The 18,942-nt window shown below is 39.3% G+C and overlaps 1 protein-coding gene across 2 annotated transcripts in view; it reads left to right on the top strand.

Moving 5' to 3' along the window:
* ZFHX2 (zinc finger homeobox 2) overlaps positions 1-18,942 on the top strand; it is a 106,631-nt gene that overhangs the window by 51,898 nt on the left and 35,791 nt on the right. For both annotated transcript variants that reach the window (XM_082270375.1, XM_082270376.1), the window contains exons 4-6: positions 2,833-3,037; positions 7,679-7,750; positions 10,091-10,149. In XM_082270375.1, the coding sequence (XP_082126501.1) occupies positions 2,833-3,037; positions 7,679-7,750; positions 10,091-10,149 (336 nt within the window). The remainder of the gene's footprint in view (positions 1-2,832; positions 3,038-7,678; positions 7,751-10,090; positions 10,150-18,942) is intronic.

Genomic DNA, 18,942 nt, shown 5'->3' with positions numbered 1-18,942 from the left:
GCTTTTCTAATAAACTTTCCAAGGTTTTTTACCAAGCCTGACTGGGTTATGTCGTAGACTATGTACTGTTGGATAGCGCTGGTGTCCCTTCCTTTATGTACTGACTTATGCTGTTTCAGCATTGTTTAGCAGCAGGACCACACGGTAGCTTTATTTTTGGGAGTGAGAGACATCACAGATAGCGCTGGAAGTCCCTTTGATGTTTCAGATGTTGTTCTAGCTCTCTGATTGTTTTCCCTATGTAATATTACAGTTAGGTCCATATATATTTGGACATAGGCACAATTATAGATTTTACAGGTATATACCAAAACATATTCAAGCTATAGTTATATAATGGATATGGACTGAACGTGCACACTCTCAGGTTTAATTTGAGGGTATGTATATCCAAATTGAAGGAAAGCTTTAGGAAATACAGCTCTTAAGATTAGCCATACTCCCTTTTTCAAGGGACCAAAAGTAATTGGATAATTGAATCAAAAGCGGTTTCATGGCCAGGTGTGGGCTACTCCTTCGTTGTTTCTTCATTAATTAGGGTCCTTTCACACGAGCGGTGCGCCCGGTGGACTCTGTTGTTCTCAGCGGGGATCGATCCCCGCTGAGCAGGCGGATGACAGCTCCGTCTCCACTTACTTTGCAGAGACGGAGCTGTCAGAACCCCACTCTCCTCTATGGGAGATCAAATGAAAATGGACCGCCTGTCCGTTTTCATCCAATCCTATCCATTCCGATCTTCTAGATGGATGGAAAATAGGGTTTCCATCCGTCCGTATTTCACAGACAGGATCGGATCAGATCGGATAGCATACATGTCTCCGCTGACATCAGCTGTTCCATAGAGATGTTTGAAGCATCCGATCAGGTCTGCCTGAAAAACTGACAGGCGGACCTGATCGTAAAGCCCATGTGAAAGGGGCCTTAAGCAGGTAAAAGGTCTTGAGTTGATTGTAAAGCTGGATACACACTATACAACTTTTGTTGGTATATTTCCTTTAGATTTACCTTCAACTTTGTAGTGCAAGGGCCTGCCTGATTGTATACAATTTGAAAGTGTTTAGGTCTGAGCTCATATTATATGGTTTTGGTAAATCTAAAGGAAAAAATCTTACACAAATGGTATAGTGTGTATCCATCTTAAGTGTGGTATTTGCATTTGGAATCTATTGCTGTGTACTTACATCATGCGTTCAAAGGAACTGTCAGAGATAGCAGCAACGTTAGAAATGGCCAAATCAACAGTTTGGTACATTCTGAGGAAAGAAGAACGCACTGGTGAGCTCAGCAACGGCCTGGACGTCCACAGAAGACAACAGCGGTGGATGATCGCAGGATCCTTTCTATGGTAAAGAAAAACTCATTCACAACACCCAGATAAGTGAAGGACACTCTCTAGGAGGTGGGCGTAACATTGTCAAAGTCTACAATCAAGAGAAGATTTTACGAGAGCAAATACAGAGGGTTCACCACAAGGTGCAAACCATTCATAAGCCTGAAGAATAGAAAAGCCAGATCAGACTTTGCCAAAAAACATCTAAAAATGCCAGACCAGTTCTGGAAAAGCATTCTTTGGATGGATGAAACTAAGATTATTCTGTACCAGAATGACGGGAAGAAAAAAGTGTGGAGAAGGCTTGTAACAGCTCATGATCCAAAGCACACAATATCACCTGTAAAACATGGTGGAGGCAGTGTGATGGCATGGGCATGCATGGCTTCCAGTGGCACTGAGTCATTGTTGTTTATTGAAGATGTGACAGAAGACAGAAGCAGCCGGATGAATTCTGCAATGTTTACTGTCATCACAGATTTATCCAAATGCAGCAAAGTTGATTGGACGGCGCTTCACAGTACAGCTGGACAATGATCCAAAAGACACTGCAAAAGCAACCCAGGAGCTTTTGAAGCAAAAGAAGTGGAATATTCTGCAGTGGCCGAGTCAATCACCAAATTTCAACCCAATTGAGCATGCATTTCACTTGCTGAAGGCGAAACTAAAGGCAAAAAGATCCACAAACAAAAAACAACTGAAGACAGCTACCGTTAGAACCTGGCAAAGCATTGGAAAGGAGGAAACCCAGTTTTTGGTAATGTCCATGAGTTCCAGACTTCAGGCAGTCATTGCCAGTAAAGGATTCTCAACAAAATATTAAAAATTAACATTATATTTATGATTAGATTCATTTGTCCAATTACATTTGAGCCCCTGAAAATAGGGGGAACGGGGTATAAAAATGGTAGCAGTTCCTAAAATTTGTACTTGTCCTAATTTATTTGGATTGTTTTGTTTTATTTTATCCTGGTGGCATACAGAGCCAAAAGTATGAAAATTGTGCCTGTATCTAAATTAATATGGACCTAACTGTATATACATTATGAAAAGGCCAATGCTTAACCTACTTATTACCCAAAGAATATGGTCAAGCTTTTTACTTCAACATATAACTATACAATATCTAATCTTTTGAATCAGCTTTTTTGTCTGACACTACTAATCTTGTCATGATCTATTGAGATAATCAACAGAATTTTGGTAACTGAACAGTCTGCAGGATATGTGTGTCTTGAAATTTTGCAGTAAAGAAACATCAATGATAATGTGGGGAGGGGCATATAAAACCTATATGATTATTATAGAGAGAGAGATAGTATAAAACTTCCCTTTTATTTAGCAGAGCAAAGGATAAAACCGTAAAGTTAAAAGTCAGTTATTATGTAATAGCTTTATTAAAAGTATTCATTTAGTCACAAATTTACTTACTAAAGCTCTTGCAGCTTGTATGTACTGTTTATAAGATTAACTCACTTACCTGTATATGTATACATGTCCAGTTTCTGCAGGTCATTGAAGGCAGTGGTGGAAGCGATGTGGGTTTCCGCTGTGCCCCATGTGACAGCACTATTGGATCTTGCTTAGGGATGATGTCCCATCTACGTACAGCAATTCATCACCAAAATATTTCACAATGGAGGCTTGTGCATGGAGAAGCTATACTTGAAAGAATTATAACAGTGTGCAGGAGCCAGCAAGAACATGGTAAGATCCAGATGCTAGCAGCTGACACTAAACAGATTAGTAATCAGTGTTATTTGTCCACTAACTCCTCATGCACACTGGACGTTTTTACAGCTGCTGTTTTGGCTTCGGGTGTTTTTTTTCTACAGCCAGTAATCTCCCCAGCATGTTATCCTATGGTCCATGCACACATAGGCTTTTTTTGGCAGGTGCATTTTTACTGGCTGGAAAAAAAACCCCAGAACTAGTGGGTTTGAAGAGGTGTTTAAAAAAATAAACAAGTGTAAAAAAATAATAAATGCACATTTTGTTTTACCTGCAAAAATATGTGCATTTAATATTTTTTTTTTTTTAAAGGTGAACTTATCCTTTGACATTCGATTTTGGTATGAATAGACTTTACTTAATGAAGACAGCATACACTGCTATAAATTTGTACATTCGAGAAAAATGTTCCATACTACTGTTTCGAGTTTTCTGATCACAGTGATAGAAAACGGATGTCAATTTGATCCCACTAATAATTAGAAAACTAACAAACATTCTTACAATGAAAAATGTCAAAAGAAATTCTACTAGTATATACCCAGCTCTAGTTTTCTTTCAACATGATTTATTTCTGTAATTGAATTGTTGTCTAATTTAAGTCTTTATTCCCAGTATTCACCTTAGCACACAGCTACATGCTCTGAATTTTCACTGAGATCTCAGTATCTTTGACATAGGCTGGCCATAGACGGTTTATATCTTGGCCGGCTCAGCAGGAACCGGCTGAGATTCAAACCGCGTGTGGGTAGACTGAATGTACCAAATTGATCGATCAACTTGGATACAAGCCTGCTGGATTTACTTGCGATTATCGCTAACGGCTGCTAGAGCTGCTAGCAATAATCACTGTCTCCTCCCAGCGGGGATGGCTTCCCCGGCTGGGAGAACACAATGTCTCAGCAGGAGGGATTCCCCTGTCAGCACTGACTGTGTTGATGGAGGAAATGTGCATCCTGCAAACACATTTCGAACAGTCTGTGGCTGGCCTTACAGTATACACTTATATATATTACCAGTGTCATTTTTTAAAAAAAAAACAGTTAAAACATCATACAGAAGTGACAGGCCAAGTTGTAGCATCTGTTGATGTCATTGTTTAGTGGCATATATAAGCATGTAAGCAAAGTGGATTGTCACCTAAGGGGTTACTGGAAAGAGCAGAGAAGCCAAGAACATCTGTTGTTAGGGTACCATTGAATTACAGACAAGAGAGGTGTGTCTGGAAAGCCAGGACATGAGCATGCCAGTATAGCAGATAAACACCTTGTATAATGCATTTTCACTGTTCAACATATACTTTCAAATAGATTAATAACAAGTTATAAAAAAAAGGTAAATTATGAGAAAACCAAGTCACTATTTTTATGTCCATTTTTCAGTTCTTTTTGTATTATCTTGTGTCTTTCACGCACTCTGTATTCCTTTCCCCCCTATTCTGCCCCTCCTTTTCTCCTGGCTCTTGGCCCATCTCCGGATCAATATTTTATGATTTTGGCGGCCGTTGAATGGTGTTAAAGAACTTTAACACTTTAATTAGCTGAAACAGGAATAAATTCCCCACAACTGTCAATTTTCAGTATAATCGTTTATCTAGTGACACTGTGCCTGTCCTCTCATTTCTCTCTGCCTGCCTCTCTTTCTCCTGCTGCCTGATTTCATTGCATTCTTAATACACCCAACTATAGGCTTTATCATTTCCAGTCTGTAACATTTTGTTAATAATAAAACCAGGCTTGATGTGATGATCATGAGCTGCATGATAGTATAGCAAAAATGTATGATATACATTTCTATTACAGTATATGTACTATTTATAATATATAATATACAGCACTTGTTTTCTGTATACATTTAAAAAATAATATTTTTAGTTGTCCATGCCATATAAGAACCTTCAGTGTCATTTTCATTCGTTGGATACACACTATACAACTGTCTTTAGATTTTTTCCTTTAGATTTACCAAAACCATATAATACAGGTCCTTCTCAAAAAATTAGCATATTGTGATAAAGTTCATTATTTTCTGTAATGTACTGATAAACATTAGACTTTCATATATTTTAGATTCATTACACACAACTGAAGTAGTGCAAGCCTTTTATTGTTTTAATATTGATGATTTTGGCATACAGCTCATGAAAAACCCCAAATTCCTATCTAAAAAAATTAGCATATTTCATCCGACCAATAAAAGAAAAGTGTTTTTAATACAAAAAAAGTCAACCTTCAAATAATTATGTTCAGTTATGCACTCAATACTTGATCGGGAATCCTTTTGCAGAAATGACTGCTTCAATGCGGCGTGGCATGGAGGCAATCAGCCTGTGGCACTGCTGAGGTGTTATGGAGGCCCAGGATGCTTCGATAGCGGCCTTGAGCTCATCCAGAGTGTTGGGTCTTGCGTCTCTCAACTTTCTCTTCACAACATCCCACAGATTCTCTATGGGGTTCAGGTCAGGAGAGTTGGCAGGCCAATTGAGCACAGTAATACCATTGTAATACCATTGTTGTGTGTAATGAATCTAAAATATATGAAAGTCTAATGTTTATCAGTACATTACAGAAAATAATGAACTTTATCACAATATGCTAATTTTTTGAGAAGGACCTGTATAAGTTCAAATTTAAACACTTTCAATTTGTATGCAATATCGGGCAGGCCCTTGCACTACATGGCTGAAGGTAAATAAAAAGGAAATCTAGCAACAAAAGTTGTATAGTGTGTATCCACCTTAAGCCATCCACTATAAGTAATTTATTAAAAAGGAAAAAAAAACACATGGTCCGCACTGTTAAGTTAATTTACTAAAACTGGAGAGTGCAAAATATGGTACACCTCTGCATTGGAACCAATCAGCTTGTTCAATTAAGCGTTGATGAAAAAAACTGGAAGTTGATTGGTTTCTATGCAGAGCTGCACTAGATTATGTTTTAGTAAATCAACCCCAGGATTTATAGGTGTTGTAGTTGAACTTCACTCACTACTCAGCATACTTGTAATGGTGCTGAAAACAAACAACATTTCTTGCATCTCTTGAGCTTCTGTTGCCACCAACATGTCTTCTTATTGTGTTTGGGTCAGTGCAAGGACTCTTCAAACTTTCAAGCAGTATTAAACCCAAAAGCAAACATTTATCATAATGAAGTGTACCGTTTCTTAGATGTGATGGCTGCATTCATTTCCAAATGAGGCTTTCTTTCTTCTATTTTCTTCTGGTGATCCAGCCAGTAAGCCTGTTTTTCAACCGAAAAGCTCTCTTGCAGTTACAGGGATGAGACAGACCATTTAACACTGATGGGGTGCCTAAAATGATCAGCTTTTATTTATGTAAAACCTTTATCCCAAAAGGAAAACAACTGTTTGCTGTAACAGAACTCATTTTGTTATTGTATTTAAATATGCAAGTACTTCTAACTTGCCCCAGACAATGTTGCTGCCCAAATCCACCCCCTGTGCTTATTCATCCAGAGTGGTGTCTATATAATACTGTACAGGATATTTTATACTGGCCAGATCACCAAGGGGGTAAACAGAAGGAAAAAAGACTAAATAAAGAAAACTAATACATCCACTATGTCTAATGATTGGTAAGCTGCAATATATTATATTATTAGTTTTGGATTTAAGACCACTTTCATATTCATAGGTAGCATAAGAACATGCCTCTTAATCAGCAAAAGATAGGACTGCTAATTCATACTCATGCCATATTTTGATAGTGAGTAAAAATAAAGCATTCCCTGAGCTTCTAGCTGCAAGATTACAAATTGTCTTGCTGATTAAACCACAAATAATGCACTTAACAGTAGAAATTCTCACATCTTACTAGTTATTAAATGGGCGAAATCAGTTTACTGTCATGCAGAAATGGATTTTCATCACTTGGGTCCCAGAATCTCCTTGTTTACACAAACCATTTCCCTACTTTACTGGTCCTAAGACTATTGTGGCAGTATGAAATGACTATATTTTTAGTTACCATTGGGAAGCGTTGTGTTTCCTATGAAACAAAGGGAAAAGCTGTCTATTTGCCTCTGCCATCTAGAGTGACAAGCCTACTGTGTCTAAGGGTCCTGTCACATCAGTGTTTCTGTTGGTGGCAAGTTGAAAAATACAGAGAAAATAATCACCTGCTACCATGTGTAACTCCCTTGCTGGTCAGATGAGTGAGGAGTTGCTCCCTCGCTGATGGAAACGTGCAGATTGTAAGTTTCCAGGGAATGAGCTAAGGTTTTACCTGAATTTCCAAGAAGTGAGCAACACATCATAACAGGTGGGTATTTCCCTATCCTGTCTATAATGCATAGCAATACAGTCACTGGTGAGCTGTAACCAGCAAGAGAATCACTAGTGTGACATGGCCCTTACAGTAAATCCAGCCCTGCTGGTGTGTGAAAATAGGATATGCATTGTATAGTCATAAGGAAATGGTTTGCTAGCTCTCGTGGAATGAGTGTGTTAGGTTTCCTCCATTTTGATGTTTCTTTTTTCCTGCCTGGCTCCTGCTTGAGCAGAAAGATAATTTCTTTACAAAATACTTTTCACACATGTCAGTATGTATTCACTTCTTGTATGTTACAAAGTATGAAAATGTTATACTTGTAATTTCAGTTAAAATCCAAAATACTCCAGAGATCACATCAGCGCCAGATACAGGAGAAGACAACACAGACATACCTCAAGGTGAGATAGGGTATTTGCATAACTAAGGATCTTAGAGCCAAAGTATACACGTAAATGTTTTTCGGTGCTTCAGAGTTTATATACACTATGTTTGTCTATTGTGATTATAATTCCCATTTTTCTCTCCAGATTATTTACAGGGCTATAATATTATATATATTTTGCCTGGAAGCAGTATTATCATCTATTTGATATTTTGTATGTGTTCTCTATATAAGGCTGTGAAAGTAATTCTTAGAAATATCTTTTATTTCACTAATGAGAGCTGAACATTCTGGATTAGGTTTGTAAGACAGCTTTAAGCTTTTCAAATTGAATAAGGTCTTTATTATAAGGACAAACATACAGTTTATGATACAAATGTTTGTGATTAGTATTTCAATATAAGGTCATTACAGAAAGCTTATTCTTTAAGTTATACCTCCTATTACAGAATGAATCTAAGGGTCCCAAAAGCTTTTGCATCTTTAAACTTTAGTCAGCACATAAATGGTATAGCTACAGCTGGGCACAGACGGTTAGTGTTTTTAGTTCTGCCAGAGAGAAAAAAAAAAAAACGATAGCTGCCCATAGATGGTTTGAATCTCGGCCAGTTCAGTAGGGACCGTCTGAGATTCAAGCCATCTATGGGCAAGCTCCTCCAGGAGAACACAATCGCAAAATACCCCCTGGTCGGAATGGGGGTAAAATCTTCCGGGGCTTAAGTGGTTAAGTTATACCTCCTATTACAGAATGAATCTAAGGGTCCCAAAAGCTTTTGCATCTTTAAACTTAAGTCAGCACATAAATGGTATAGCTACAGCTGGGCACAGACGGTTAGTGTTTTTAGTTCTGCCAGAGAGAAAAAAAAAAAAAACGAAAGCTGCCCATAGATGGTTTGAATCTCGGCCAGTTCAGTAGGGACCGTCTGAGATTCAAGCCATCTATGGGCAAGCTCCTCCAGGAGAACACAATAGCACTGAATGTGTTAATGGGGGAATCAAACGATTTTCTTTCCTGCACACATGCAAGGTGAATGGAGGGATCACCAACCACCATCAATACCCCACCCAAACATTGTATTCTGGCAGTGGCTCCGGATTGGCTGCAGTTGCTGATTGAAAAAAGTTTATTTGTGTGTTTGTTTGCCAGAAGTCAATCTAAGGCTGGCAATACATTATACAATTTTCTTACAATTTTCTTGAAAAATTAACCTTCAACTATGACTGGCTCATGGGAATTGTAGTTCCTGAACAGCTGGAGGGCCAAAGTTTGGACACCCCTGAACTATGCAGTACAAAGGCCTGCCTAATTGGATACAAGTGAAAGTGTTGTTTAGCTTTGACCTCATATTATGTGGTTTGTGGAAAATCTAACAGAAAATTGTACAAGCAAATGGAACATGTATGGCCAGCCTAACAGGCAGCTTCTGTCGAACAAGGAGAGTGACACAGAGATCGAAATTCGTCCAGTCCCTATTGAATCAAGGATCTTTCCATCTATGCCCACCTTAAAACTACTTTCTGCATTGATTACCAATACCGTACAAATTTCAACTACTGCTATTAGATGATTAGAATTTTAGATTTATACATTTTTTAAAAGGACATATCTGGTTAAAGTAAACCTTTCACAGACATTTCTGACCACTCTGTACATTAACACAAATGGCTGTGTTGCAGCCCCCAGCTTTTCCTAGGATCAGTAGCTAAATTCTTATATTTAGTCTGCAGGCAAATTTTCTGATGTGTTATGTTCATTCAGATACTGTATAATGTAATTCTGCTACCACAAGATCTTGTCTATAAAAGAAAACAAATGTTGGAACAAGGTGTCTACTGGTGCTATTCATTGTTACTATATTAAGGACCCAGAATTGTCTTTGATGCTTTCATTTTTGAACTTGCCAGCTGAGCTATTGTGTACCACTGATGAACACTTAACCCTGCAGTTGTCACTCAGGCTTTTAGACTAAAGCATTGGGAAGGGCAATGATTATGTGTAGAATGCAGAAAGACAATCAGAAAACAGATTTCACAATATTTACAGCTTAGTTGCTTGTTAGCTAGCTGTTTTTGTCTATGAATATCTTCATTGCCCTTTAAACCAGTTTGTTAAATATGCCTTTATGTATACTTGTCTGCTTGTTTCTTGCTTTCCTCTTTGCTTGTTTTTTTTTTTTTTTTTTTAATTGAACACCCCCCAACCTATGTGATATAAATGTGGAGATTCCCCACTCCACCTAGTCATACATACCTTTTGTACTACTGGAGAGCCTCTCTACACGTCTTTGTATAGAATGAGCAGTTCCCTTGTTTGTTAGTTATTTGTCCCCTTCTGACCCCTAATCTCCTGATTCAGCCCCTGTACAGGATGAAACATCGAAGACTGAATGTGAAAAGGCTGCCGAAGGCACTACGGTATGTACTCTGTATAAAGAGGCGATAACAATGGCTCACAGCAATGGGATAAACCAGGCGGGTAACCAGGTTCATTTCACCAGCTTTGCTCTCACTTACAAACTGTTAGTAGTCCTGTTCTGTTCAATATGATCATTATGTGAACATAGCTGGGCAGTTGAAAGAGAATGTATTGTGTCCGAAATATTGGCACTGACTTTTTGTATATTTTGCTAGCTCTCTGGCAGTCATGATAATCTTCCTTCTGCCTTAGCTAGTGTGCCAGTGCTTAGCAAAAAATAGGCATCCAATGAAGTTGGAACTCTCAAACTACAAATTTTGTTTTGGGTCAGTCACTCACTAAGTAGAAAAACTAAGAATGGGAATGACAGCCAGGTGACTATCAAATTGTGTCAGTAGTGCATCCACCCCTAATTTTGACCTTGCTAATAAAATCAATGTGGCACAAGACATGTATGGTCTCGTGCATCTATGCCCCGAGTTGTGTCTTGTGAATTAAGTAATGGTCTATTACACCTGGTTAGCAACAGGTAAGTCTTTTTTTAGAAAATGAAATATATATTATGTTACTTATTTGCAACAACATGCAGGAGGTCGGGTGGTTTTGACCTTTTTACTATTTGATTCTGTGTATAAATCGAGCTATCCATAAAATGTTATTGGTGGCAGGAGTAAAGTTGGTGGCACACATAATACGGTTGTGCTCTCTCTGTATAATTTATTTTAGAGTAACCAAAAACGACAAGGGGGTCTTCAAAAAGTTTCTGCACTTTTAAATTTGCGTTTGAAACAGTAAGGGCTGGAGGAGTAATAAATGGTCGTGTCTTAGAGTGTCAAGCTGGCTGACTTTGCAATTCAGTATCATGTATTCAGTATGTGGTGAAGATGGCTGTGAAACATAAAAAAAAGTGTGGACACTTTTTGAAGATGCCTCATGTATTGCATGAGGCCTGCCAAAACAATCCTATTATTATATAACTAAGTACTTAGCCCATCATTCCAAGGAAATCTAAATATTATCTACAATCAGACTGTAACATGGGTGGTCAGCTTTTGAGTTGTCTCTTAGTTTTTGGAACAATAAGCTTTACTCCAGAACATTAAAAAGAACAGTGTATATATTAAATCCCAATTCCAGGTCAATTTTACGTTTTAGAATAAGGTCTCTCTACAATACTCAAATAAAAAAATGCAGTTTCAACTGCAATACCCACCTCCTCTCCAGTGTTGTCCATTTCAGTACCACTACACCTTCCTAAAGACATTTGGAAAAAGTAAGTATAAAAAATATATAAAGCTTCAAGTACTGCTCCAGGGAATCTCCAGGGGGAAGAGGCTACTCTTGGGAGGGTGCACATTAGAGCCTAGAGTTGGGCTTTAAAGTGGAACTCCATGCAAACAGCTAAACATACAGGTCAACACACATATACACTATATTGTCAAAAGTATTGTGACGCCTGTGTTTACACACACATAAACTTTAATGGCATCCCAGTCTTAGTCTGTAGGGTTCAGTACTGAGTTGGCCCATCCTTTGCAGCCATAACAGCTTCAACTCTTCTGTGATTGGGATAGGCAATCAGCTTCTAACTTTAGCTTGTTCAATTAAGCTTTGACAATAAAGCCTGGAAACTGATGGTTTTATATGCAGAGCTGCACCAAATTTTGCATGCTCCAGTTTTAGTAAATCAACCCCTGTATGTACACTGCTTCCTGGCATAGCTTTACAACTTCTAGGGTCAACTTCATTGCTTTTCAGAGGTGATGATGCTGTATTACTGTCCATTGAAGAGGCGTAAAGGTGATATAGGAAGCCACAAAGCTCCACCAGGAAGATGAATTGTTTAATTAAAAAGTAGGAGTGTTACCTGTCTCACTGTGCAGAGTGGTAACTGTGTATAAATAACAAATCAAATGCTTTGGCAAATAAAACAGTAAACATTATTGTATTTCATCAGTGTTTTAGCTGTTTGTCTGGAGTGTTGCTTAAAAAATTGATGTTCTGTGCAATTATGGTAGTGTTATGTGACGTCTCTCGGATATTCATGCAGGCTTCAGAAGTTCTGGCATATGCATAAGAGGTATAAATCACATCCCAAGTAATCAACTAAAGTAATGGTACTATACAGAATGATTGTGGTGCAAAAATAGCTATTCCCAAACACATCAAACACGTAAATTTGTTGTCTCTCACATACAGAAAGCCTGTCATTGTGTGAGTTCTCAGATGTTTCTCACAGCCAACATGCAGATTGATACTTGGCTTGAATATTTGAATATGAATATATGAATATACATCAATATATTATATACTACCCCAAATCCATAAATAGGATGCTGTGTAAAATCAATATAAAAATCTCATAAACCAAAGTTTTATTCACAAAAAAAAAACATATCAAATGTTTAAACTGAGAAAATGTACCATTTCAAGAAAAAAAGAAAGTCATTTTGAAATTGGTGGCAGCAACACACCTCAAAAAAGATGGGACACAGGGCCATGTTTACCATGGTGGAGCATCTTCTTTTAACAACATTCTGTAAATGTCTGGGAACTAGAGAGACCAGTTGTTGGAGTTCTGGGAGAGGAATGTTGTCTCGTTCTTGCCTGATATAGGATTCTAACTGCTCAACAGTCCTGGGTCTTCTTTGTTGTATTTTTCGTTTCAAAAGGTTTTTGAAAGGTCTGGACTGCAGGCAGGCCAGTTAAGCATCTACTAGGAAGCCATGCTGTTGTCATAGATGCAGTATGTGGCTTAGCATTGTCCTGCTGAAATGTGCAAGGCTGTCCCTAAAAAAGATGTCATCTGGATGGGAGCACATGCTGTTCTTAGATATGGATATAACTTTTAGCATTGATGGTGCCTTTCCAGATGTGCAAGCTGTCTGTTCCATGCACACTAAAGCACCCCCATACCATCAGAGATGCAGGTTTTGGAACTGAGCACTGATAACAAGACAGAGGGTCTCTCTCCTATTTATTTTGGAGAATATAGGCCAATATTTCAAAAAAAGAATGTCAAATTTTGATTTGTCTGACCACAGAACAGTTTTCCACTTTGCAGCAGACCCTTTTAAATGAGCTTGGGCCTAGAGAAAACATAACAATATCTGGCTCATGTTCAGATATGGCTTCTTTTTTTGCATGAAAGAGCTGTAACTTGCATTTTTGGATGACACAACGAACTGTGTTCACAGAAAGTGATTTTTGGAAGAATTCCTCAGCCCATGCAGTGATGTCCATCACAGAATCATGCCTGTTTTTACCGCAGTTCCCTCTAAGGGCCCAAAGATCACAGTCATCCAATATTGTGTTTAAGCCTAGCCCCTTGCACACAGAGATTTCTCTAGACTGTTGGAATCTTTTGATGATATTATGTACTGTAGATGATGTTCTATATAAAGTATTTGCAATTTTACTGTGAGGATCATTATTCTGAAATTGTTCAACAATTTTTAGATGCAGCTTTGACTCTCTAATATGCTCATTTTACTGTTGCCAAGTAGTCTAATTAGATGCAAAATATTATTTCAGCTCTTCCTTGTTAGTGCCACTCAGTTGCCAGCTTTTTGTTGCCCTGTCCCAACGTGTTCTGTCATCAATTTCAATTTTTTCTTAACCAATTTTGGACCGGAAGGATTTGCCCCCTTAATGACCAGGCCATTTTTTGCGATTGGGCACTGCGTTAATTTAACGGAAAATTGCCATGGTCGTGCGACACTGTAGCAAAATAAAATTATGTCCTTTTTTCCCACAAATGGAGCTTTCTTTTGGTGGTATTTGATCACCTTTGCGATTTTTATTTTTTGCGCTATAAACAAAAATAGAGCGACAATGCTGAAAAAAAAAAATAAAACAACATTTTTCACTTTCTGCAATATAACATTCCCCCAAAAAATTTAAAAAAATACAAATTTTCATCCTTTTAGGCCAATTTGTATTCTGCTACATATTTTTGGGGAAAAAAAATTGCAATACAGTAAACCCCCGCTCCATCGCGGTTCAGTTTTTGCGGTCCCGGTATATTGCGTTTTTTTCTTTAATGTTATTTTACTATATAAATCATTGAAAATTAAATATTTTTGTGTTTTCCATAGCTCTTGCTCTGTGTCTCAGCATCTTTTATGTGTTTAAATGAGTTTCTATTGTTTTAAAAGTGTGTTTAAAGACCTTAAAATGCTTTTAAAAGTACAGTGACAGTAAAAAAAACATGCCTACAGTGTATTTTAATAGGGTTTTTCTATTTAGCGGATTTTCACTTTTCACGGGTGGGTCCGGAACGTAACCCCCGCGATGGAGGGGGGTTTACTGTAACCGTATTTTGATTGGTTTGCGCAAAAGTTATTGTGTCTACAAACTAGTGGAAAGATTTATGTAATTTTATTTTTATTTCTTTACTGGTAATGGCGGCGATCTGTGATTTTTAGCGGGGCTCCGACATTGCGGCGGACAGATCGGATCCCTAACTGACATTTTTGACACTTTTGGGGGGGACCAGTGACATTACTACAGTAATCAGTGCTAAAAATATGCACTGTTACTGTAATAATGACATTGGCAGGGAAGGGGTTAACACAGTGGTAATCAAAGGGTTAAGTGTGAGCCTAGGGGAGTGTTTTCTAACTGTGGTGGGGTGGGCTTGTGAAATGACCATAGAGACCTGTGATCCTATATAGAAGGATCACAGGTGCTCCGTGATCATTTCAGAGAGAAGAACGGTCAGCTGTGTTTACAACAGCTGACCGACCTTCTGTCTCAGCGGGGAGCGATCACGGGTGCCCGGCGGCAATGCCCCCCAGCACCACGCGTGCGGCTGACGTAGGGCTACGTTTGCGCAGGAGAACCAGCCTGCCACAGTAAATGTGCGGCGGGCGGTTGGGAACCAGTTAAAATTATACATTTACTCATTTTTAACATTCGCTATGTTTCCTGTTTTCAATTGTGAATAAAATAAGGGTTTATGAGATTTGCAAATCATTGCATTTTGTTTTTATGAAGATTTACACCGCGTCCCAACTTTTGTGGAAATGGGGTTGTATATAATACACTGTATATGAATATATAGATCAAGCTGAGAGAAGGGTAGGTACACAGTACATACTTCTAGAATCAGGACTATTCATCTCACATTTGGGAAGATTTGTGAAACCTAACTGCAGCGCTTAGCATATAACTGCCAATCGCTCGGTTTTCAAAGCTCCGTGAGCAGAGAGCTGCTGAGTGTCATTCAGCAGCTCTCTGCTCTGCCTCCTTCTCTTTCACTGGAGCGCTAGGCTGTGGAGGGGGCATAGCAGCCGACTCAGGGTGTCGTTTCAGGGATCTGGCGCATCCCGACTTTGTGATCGTGATGACGCGGTGCCTGGACCGACATCTGTGATGTCAGCAGAGATTTGACTTCAGCCCGCTCTCTGCTGAAAACGGGTCATAGGAGTGCAGAGCAAACTGCACTCCTTTGATCCATAGGAGATGTACAGCCAAGCGAGCTTTGGCTGTACATCTCCTTTAAGGGAGGTTGTTTCAAACTGTTTTGATTATGACCTCAATGCTGACCATACACAGCTTGAATTTCAACTGATTCCTGCTGAATTGGCAGAAATTCATGCTGTGTGTGGCCCTGTCAACACCACACATTTGACCCATTTCAAATTAAAAAATTAAGGAGCAAGGTAAAAAAATGTTAGGTGAACAGTGACGGCATCCAATCAGATGCAATCACTGTTTGCCTATTCAAACAGCTGAGGGGGCTGTGACAAGCCAGCAGTGGAGATTGCTCCATACATGCTGATAGTGTGGGTGGAGGAATCAAGTGATTTCTCTCATTCAGCCTGTGGGGTTGAATGAAAGAATTGAAATGTATGTAGCCCTGCCCCTTTGGGGGTGGCTTGTTCACTTCTTACACCCTGAGCCTGCTCCAACCCATCTGACACTATTAGTTTGGTCATTGCGAATAACTGAGACCACAAGTGTTGCAGTGAATAAACAGTTTACTGCTTTTGACTTTTTATGTAAAAAACAGGAATATTCAAACAGAATCAGAAATAACACAGATTTTGCTAAAAGGATAGATCCTGAATTCCCAACCAAGGGTTTAGGCCTTTTAGTTCAGCACTCAGGATCCAGAACGCAGGCCACACATACATATGCACAAACAAATGTGTATGTATGCTAGAGGACTGCGCTCAGCAACAATAAACAATACTTAAAATAAGCTGAAGTAATTAGAGAGTGACCACAGATAAGAATGACTACACTTGATAACTTGAATGCAAAGTAAACAATATATCAATATTGGAACAACTATCAAAGTGCACTCTGTGTACTAACGGGGGCCCCCCTTTATGATGAATTGCAAGAGTCTCCTGGAGAGTGAGGCCTCACTTGTCTTCACCAGCAAGGAATTCCCAACAATCCGAGGAAAGTATTTGTAATCCAATAAGGGTAGAGATGATGAACTGTATTCCCCAAAGCAATTAATAGTTGTAACCCACAGAGAGGCAAACCTAACAATTCCTAATGCGTCACAACAGACTGACAGCCTAGGACTGGATTTAGGGCTTAAGGCCTAGTTCACCCACCTCGCACTATATTGGTATCTGCAGTGTCCAGTGGTTCAACTAAATATCGGTATGGCCTTTATAAAGTACACAGTCTGTTTGCCCTTCACTGGAATCAGTCTAGGTCTGTATTTAATAGAGATGTAAATACTGGATGTCTCTCACCCAACCGGGAGATCCGCTTCCCTCTGCGACCAGGCTCCGCTCTGCTCAGCGTCTCCGTCCGCCTGTCAGCAACCTTCCGCTCGGTCACGCCACCGAGACTCCTCCACACACTCACACCGCCGGCTTCACTCCGGTGTCCGCCACTAGGCTTCGGCCTAAGTTCCTGCGATCTGCAGCAGCTCTTCCCCTTCTGTCCAGTGCGCTGTCCTCGAGGCAAGAGAGCGAAGCAAAGTCCCACCTCCCTTTATATAACTACTCCCAGCAGGCTCCGCGCATCCTGTTGCTCCCTGGGAGAAGGGTTTCTCTGTCTCAGCAGTCTATGATCCTGGCTCCTCCCGAACTACATCTCCCATAATGCCAAAGTCACTATCTTGCAGAACTTTAATAACAATACCAATACCAGCAGTGCAACCCGGCTACATCTATATGGCTATATGTCAGGTACTGTTCCTGAAAGTGTTGTCATTAAGCAGGGCAAAAATTAGGCACAGTTTATTAGGCTATGACATAAGGACATGCTTGAGCACCCAAGTTTTTTAAGACTTGGACATTTATACGATAGCCTTCTCCCGGAGCAAATGATATAAATCTCAGCTCGTTAAAGGGGGTAAAGGATCAGTAACTCATAATAACCAGGGACGGATCTTCTGTTTTTGCAGACTGAGCAGGGGTCCTCTGGGGCTCAGGAAGCATTTGCACTAGATGTAGCTTGGGCTAGTGCTGGGACCCATGGTACTGGATGCTACTCACTTCTAGGGTAGTTAAGCTCTTCAGGCCACTCAGCTTCTATATCATGTGACCAATGTGATTGTTTCTTACATGATCAGCATCCCATCCTGCTTACTTCCAATCAGAAACTGCTACCAGGAGTTCAAAACAGGTGAAAACAATCTTCCAAACCCAGTGCTCATGTAGCATAGAAAAAATGTTAAATGGTATTACAATAATTGTAGTTCTTATCCTCCTCTAGCTTTTGCTATATTCATACAAAAACAATGTTTCAAATCATACAAAATCATCAAAACACTAGCAGTGCTCCTTCAATATAACAAAAAGCACCACGTGTCTTCCTATACATGAATATAAATTTTAGGTTCTATCTGGACATGGTCATAATAGGATCAGCCAGTCCTTATTAATCCTTTTGCAGTCAATCTGAGTATGCCATCACCACACCTCGTGTGCTCTGCTCTCCAATATAGATTGCACTCTTCTGTGGGCGTCAAGAAGTCGTGATGACGAAACGCATCTGGGTGTAACCACGCGACACCCAACTCTGCCAGCTGTTCGCCTTTACCCGGAAATCACCGCTCTCAATCTATTGGGGATCGGTGGTTGTGATTGTGCAGGCTGAGCAGGTTATGAGCCTTAGATTTCAGTGTCTAACTGACTTTGGTTGCTGTGATATGCTGTGATTATTTTTATTGATTGTAAGTGCATATATGGAAAGGGGGGTTTTAACAATAAATAGTTTTAGCAATATTACGCTATTAGCCTGTTTCTTTTTGTGGACGGGGAAAGCATGCGATCTTCTGGGATTCCATACAAACGAAGAGGTGATAATTCAAGGCAATATTTATCTAGTGATCTGGTGAATGCAATCTATATTGGGGAGCGGAGCATACGAGGTGTGGTGACAGCATACTCAGATTGACTGAATAAGGACTGGCTGAACCTATTATTACCATGTCCATATAGAACTTAAAATTTATACTCATGTATAGGAAGACACGTGGTGTTTTTTGTTATATTGAAGAAGCGCTGCTAGTGTTTTGATGATTTTGTATGATTTGAAACAATGTTTTTGTTACCAGGAGTTGTTGGTGACAGCTCAGTCAGTGTGCTGTGAGCATGTTCTCAGCAGACATCCTTAGTCTGTCGTGGACATATATGTGCAACAGCTGAACATTAAGGCTCTGTTCACACTAGTGTGATTATTATTATTTTTAAAGATGGTAATTATTGATTTTCAAAACTGTACAAGGCACAAATACCATAACAATAATGATAAACACCTGTGTTTTGCAGTGCATTTTCAGTTTTTCAGAAATGCACTACAGTCCATTTAACACG

This window comes from Pelophylax lessonae, assembly GCF_965119305.1.
Source record: "Pelophylax lessonae genome assembly, chromosome: 1".
In the NCBI taxonomy this organism is placed as follows: domain Eukaryota; kingdom Metazoa; phylum Chordata; class Amphibia; order Anura; family Ranidae; genus Pelophylax; species Pelophylax lessonae.
Note: the sequence above shows the minus strand (reverse complement) of the source record. Positions and strands in the feature narration are given on the sequence as shown.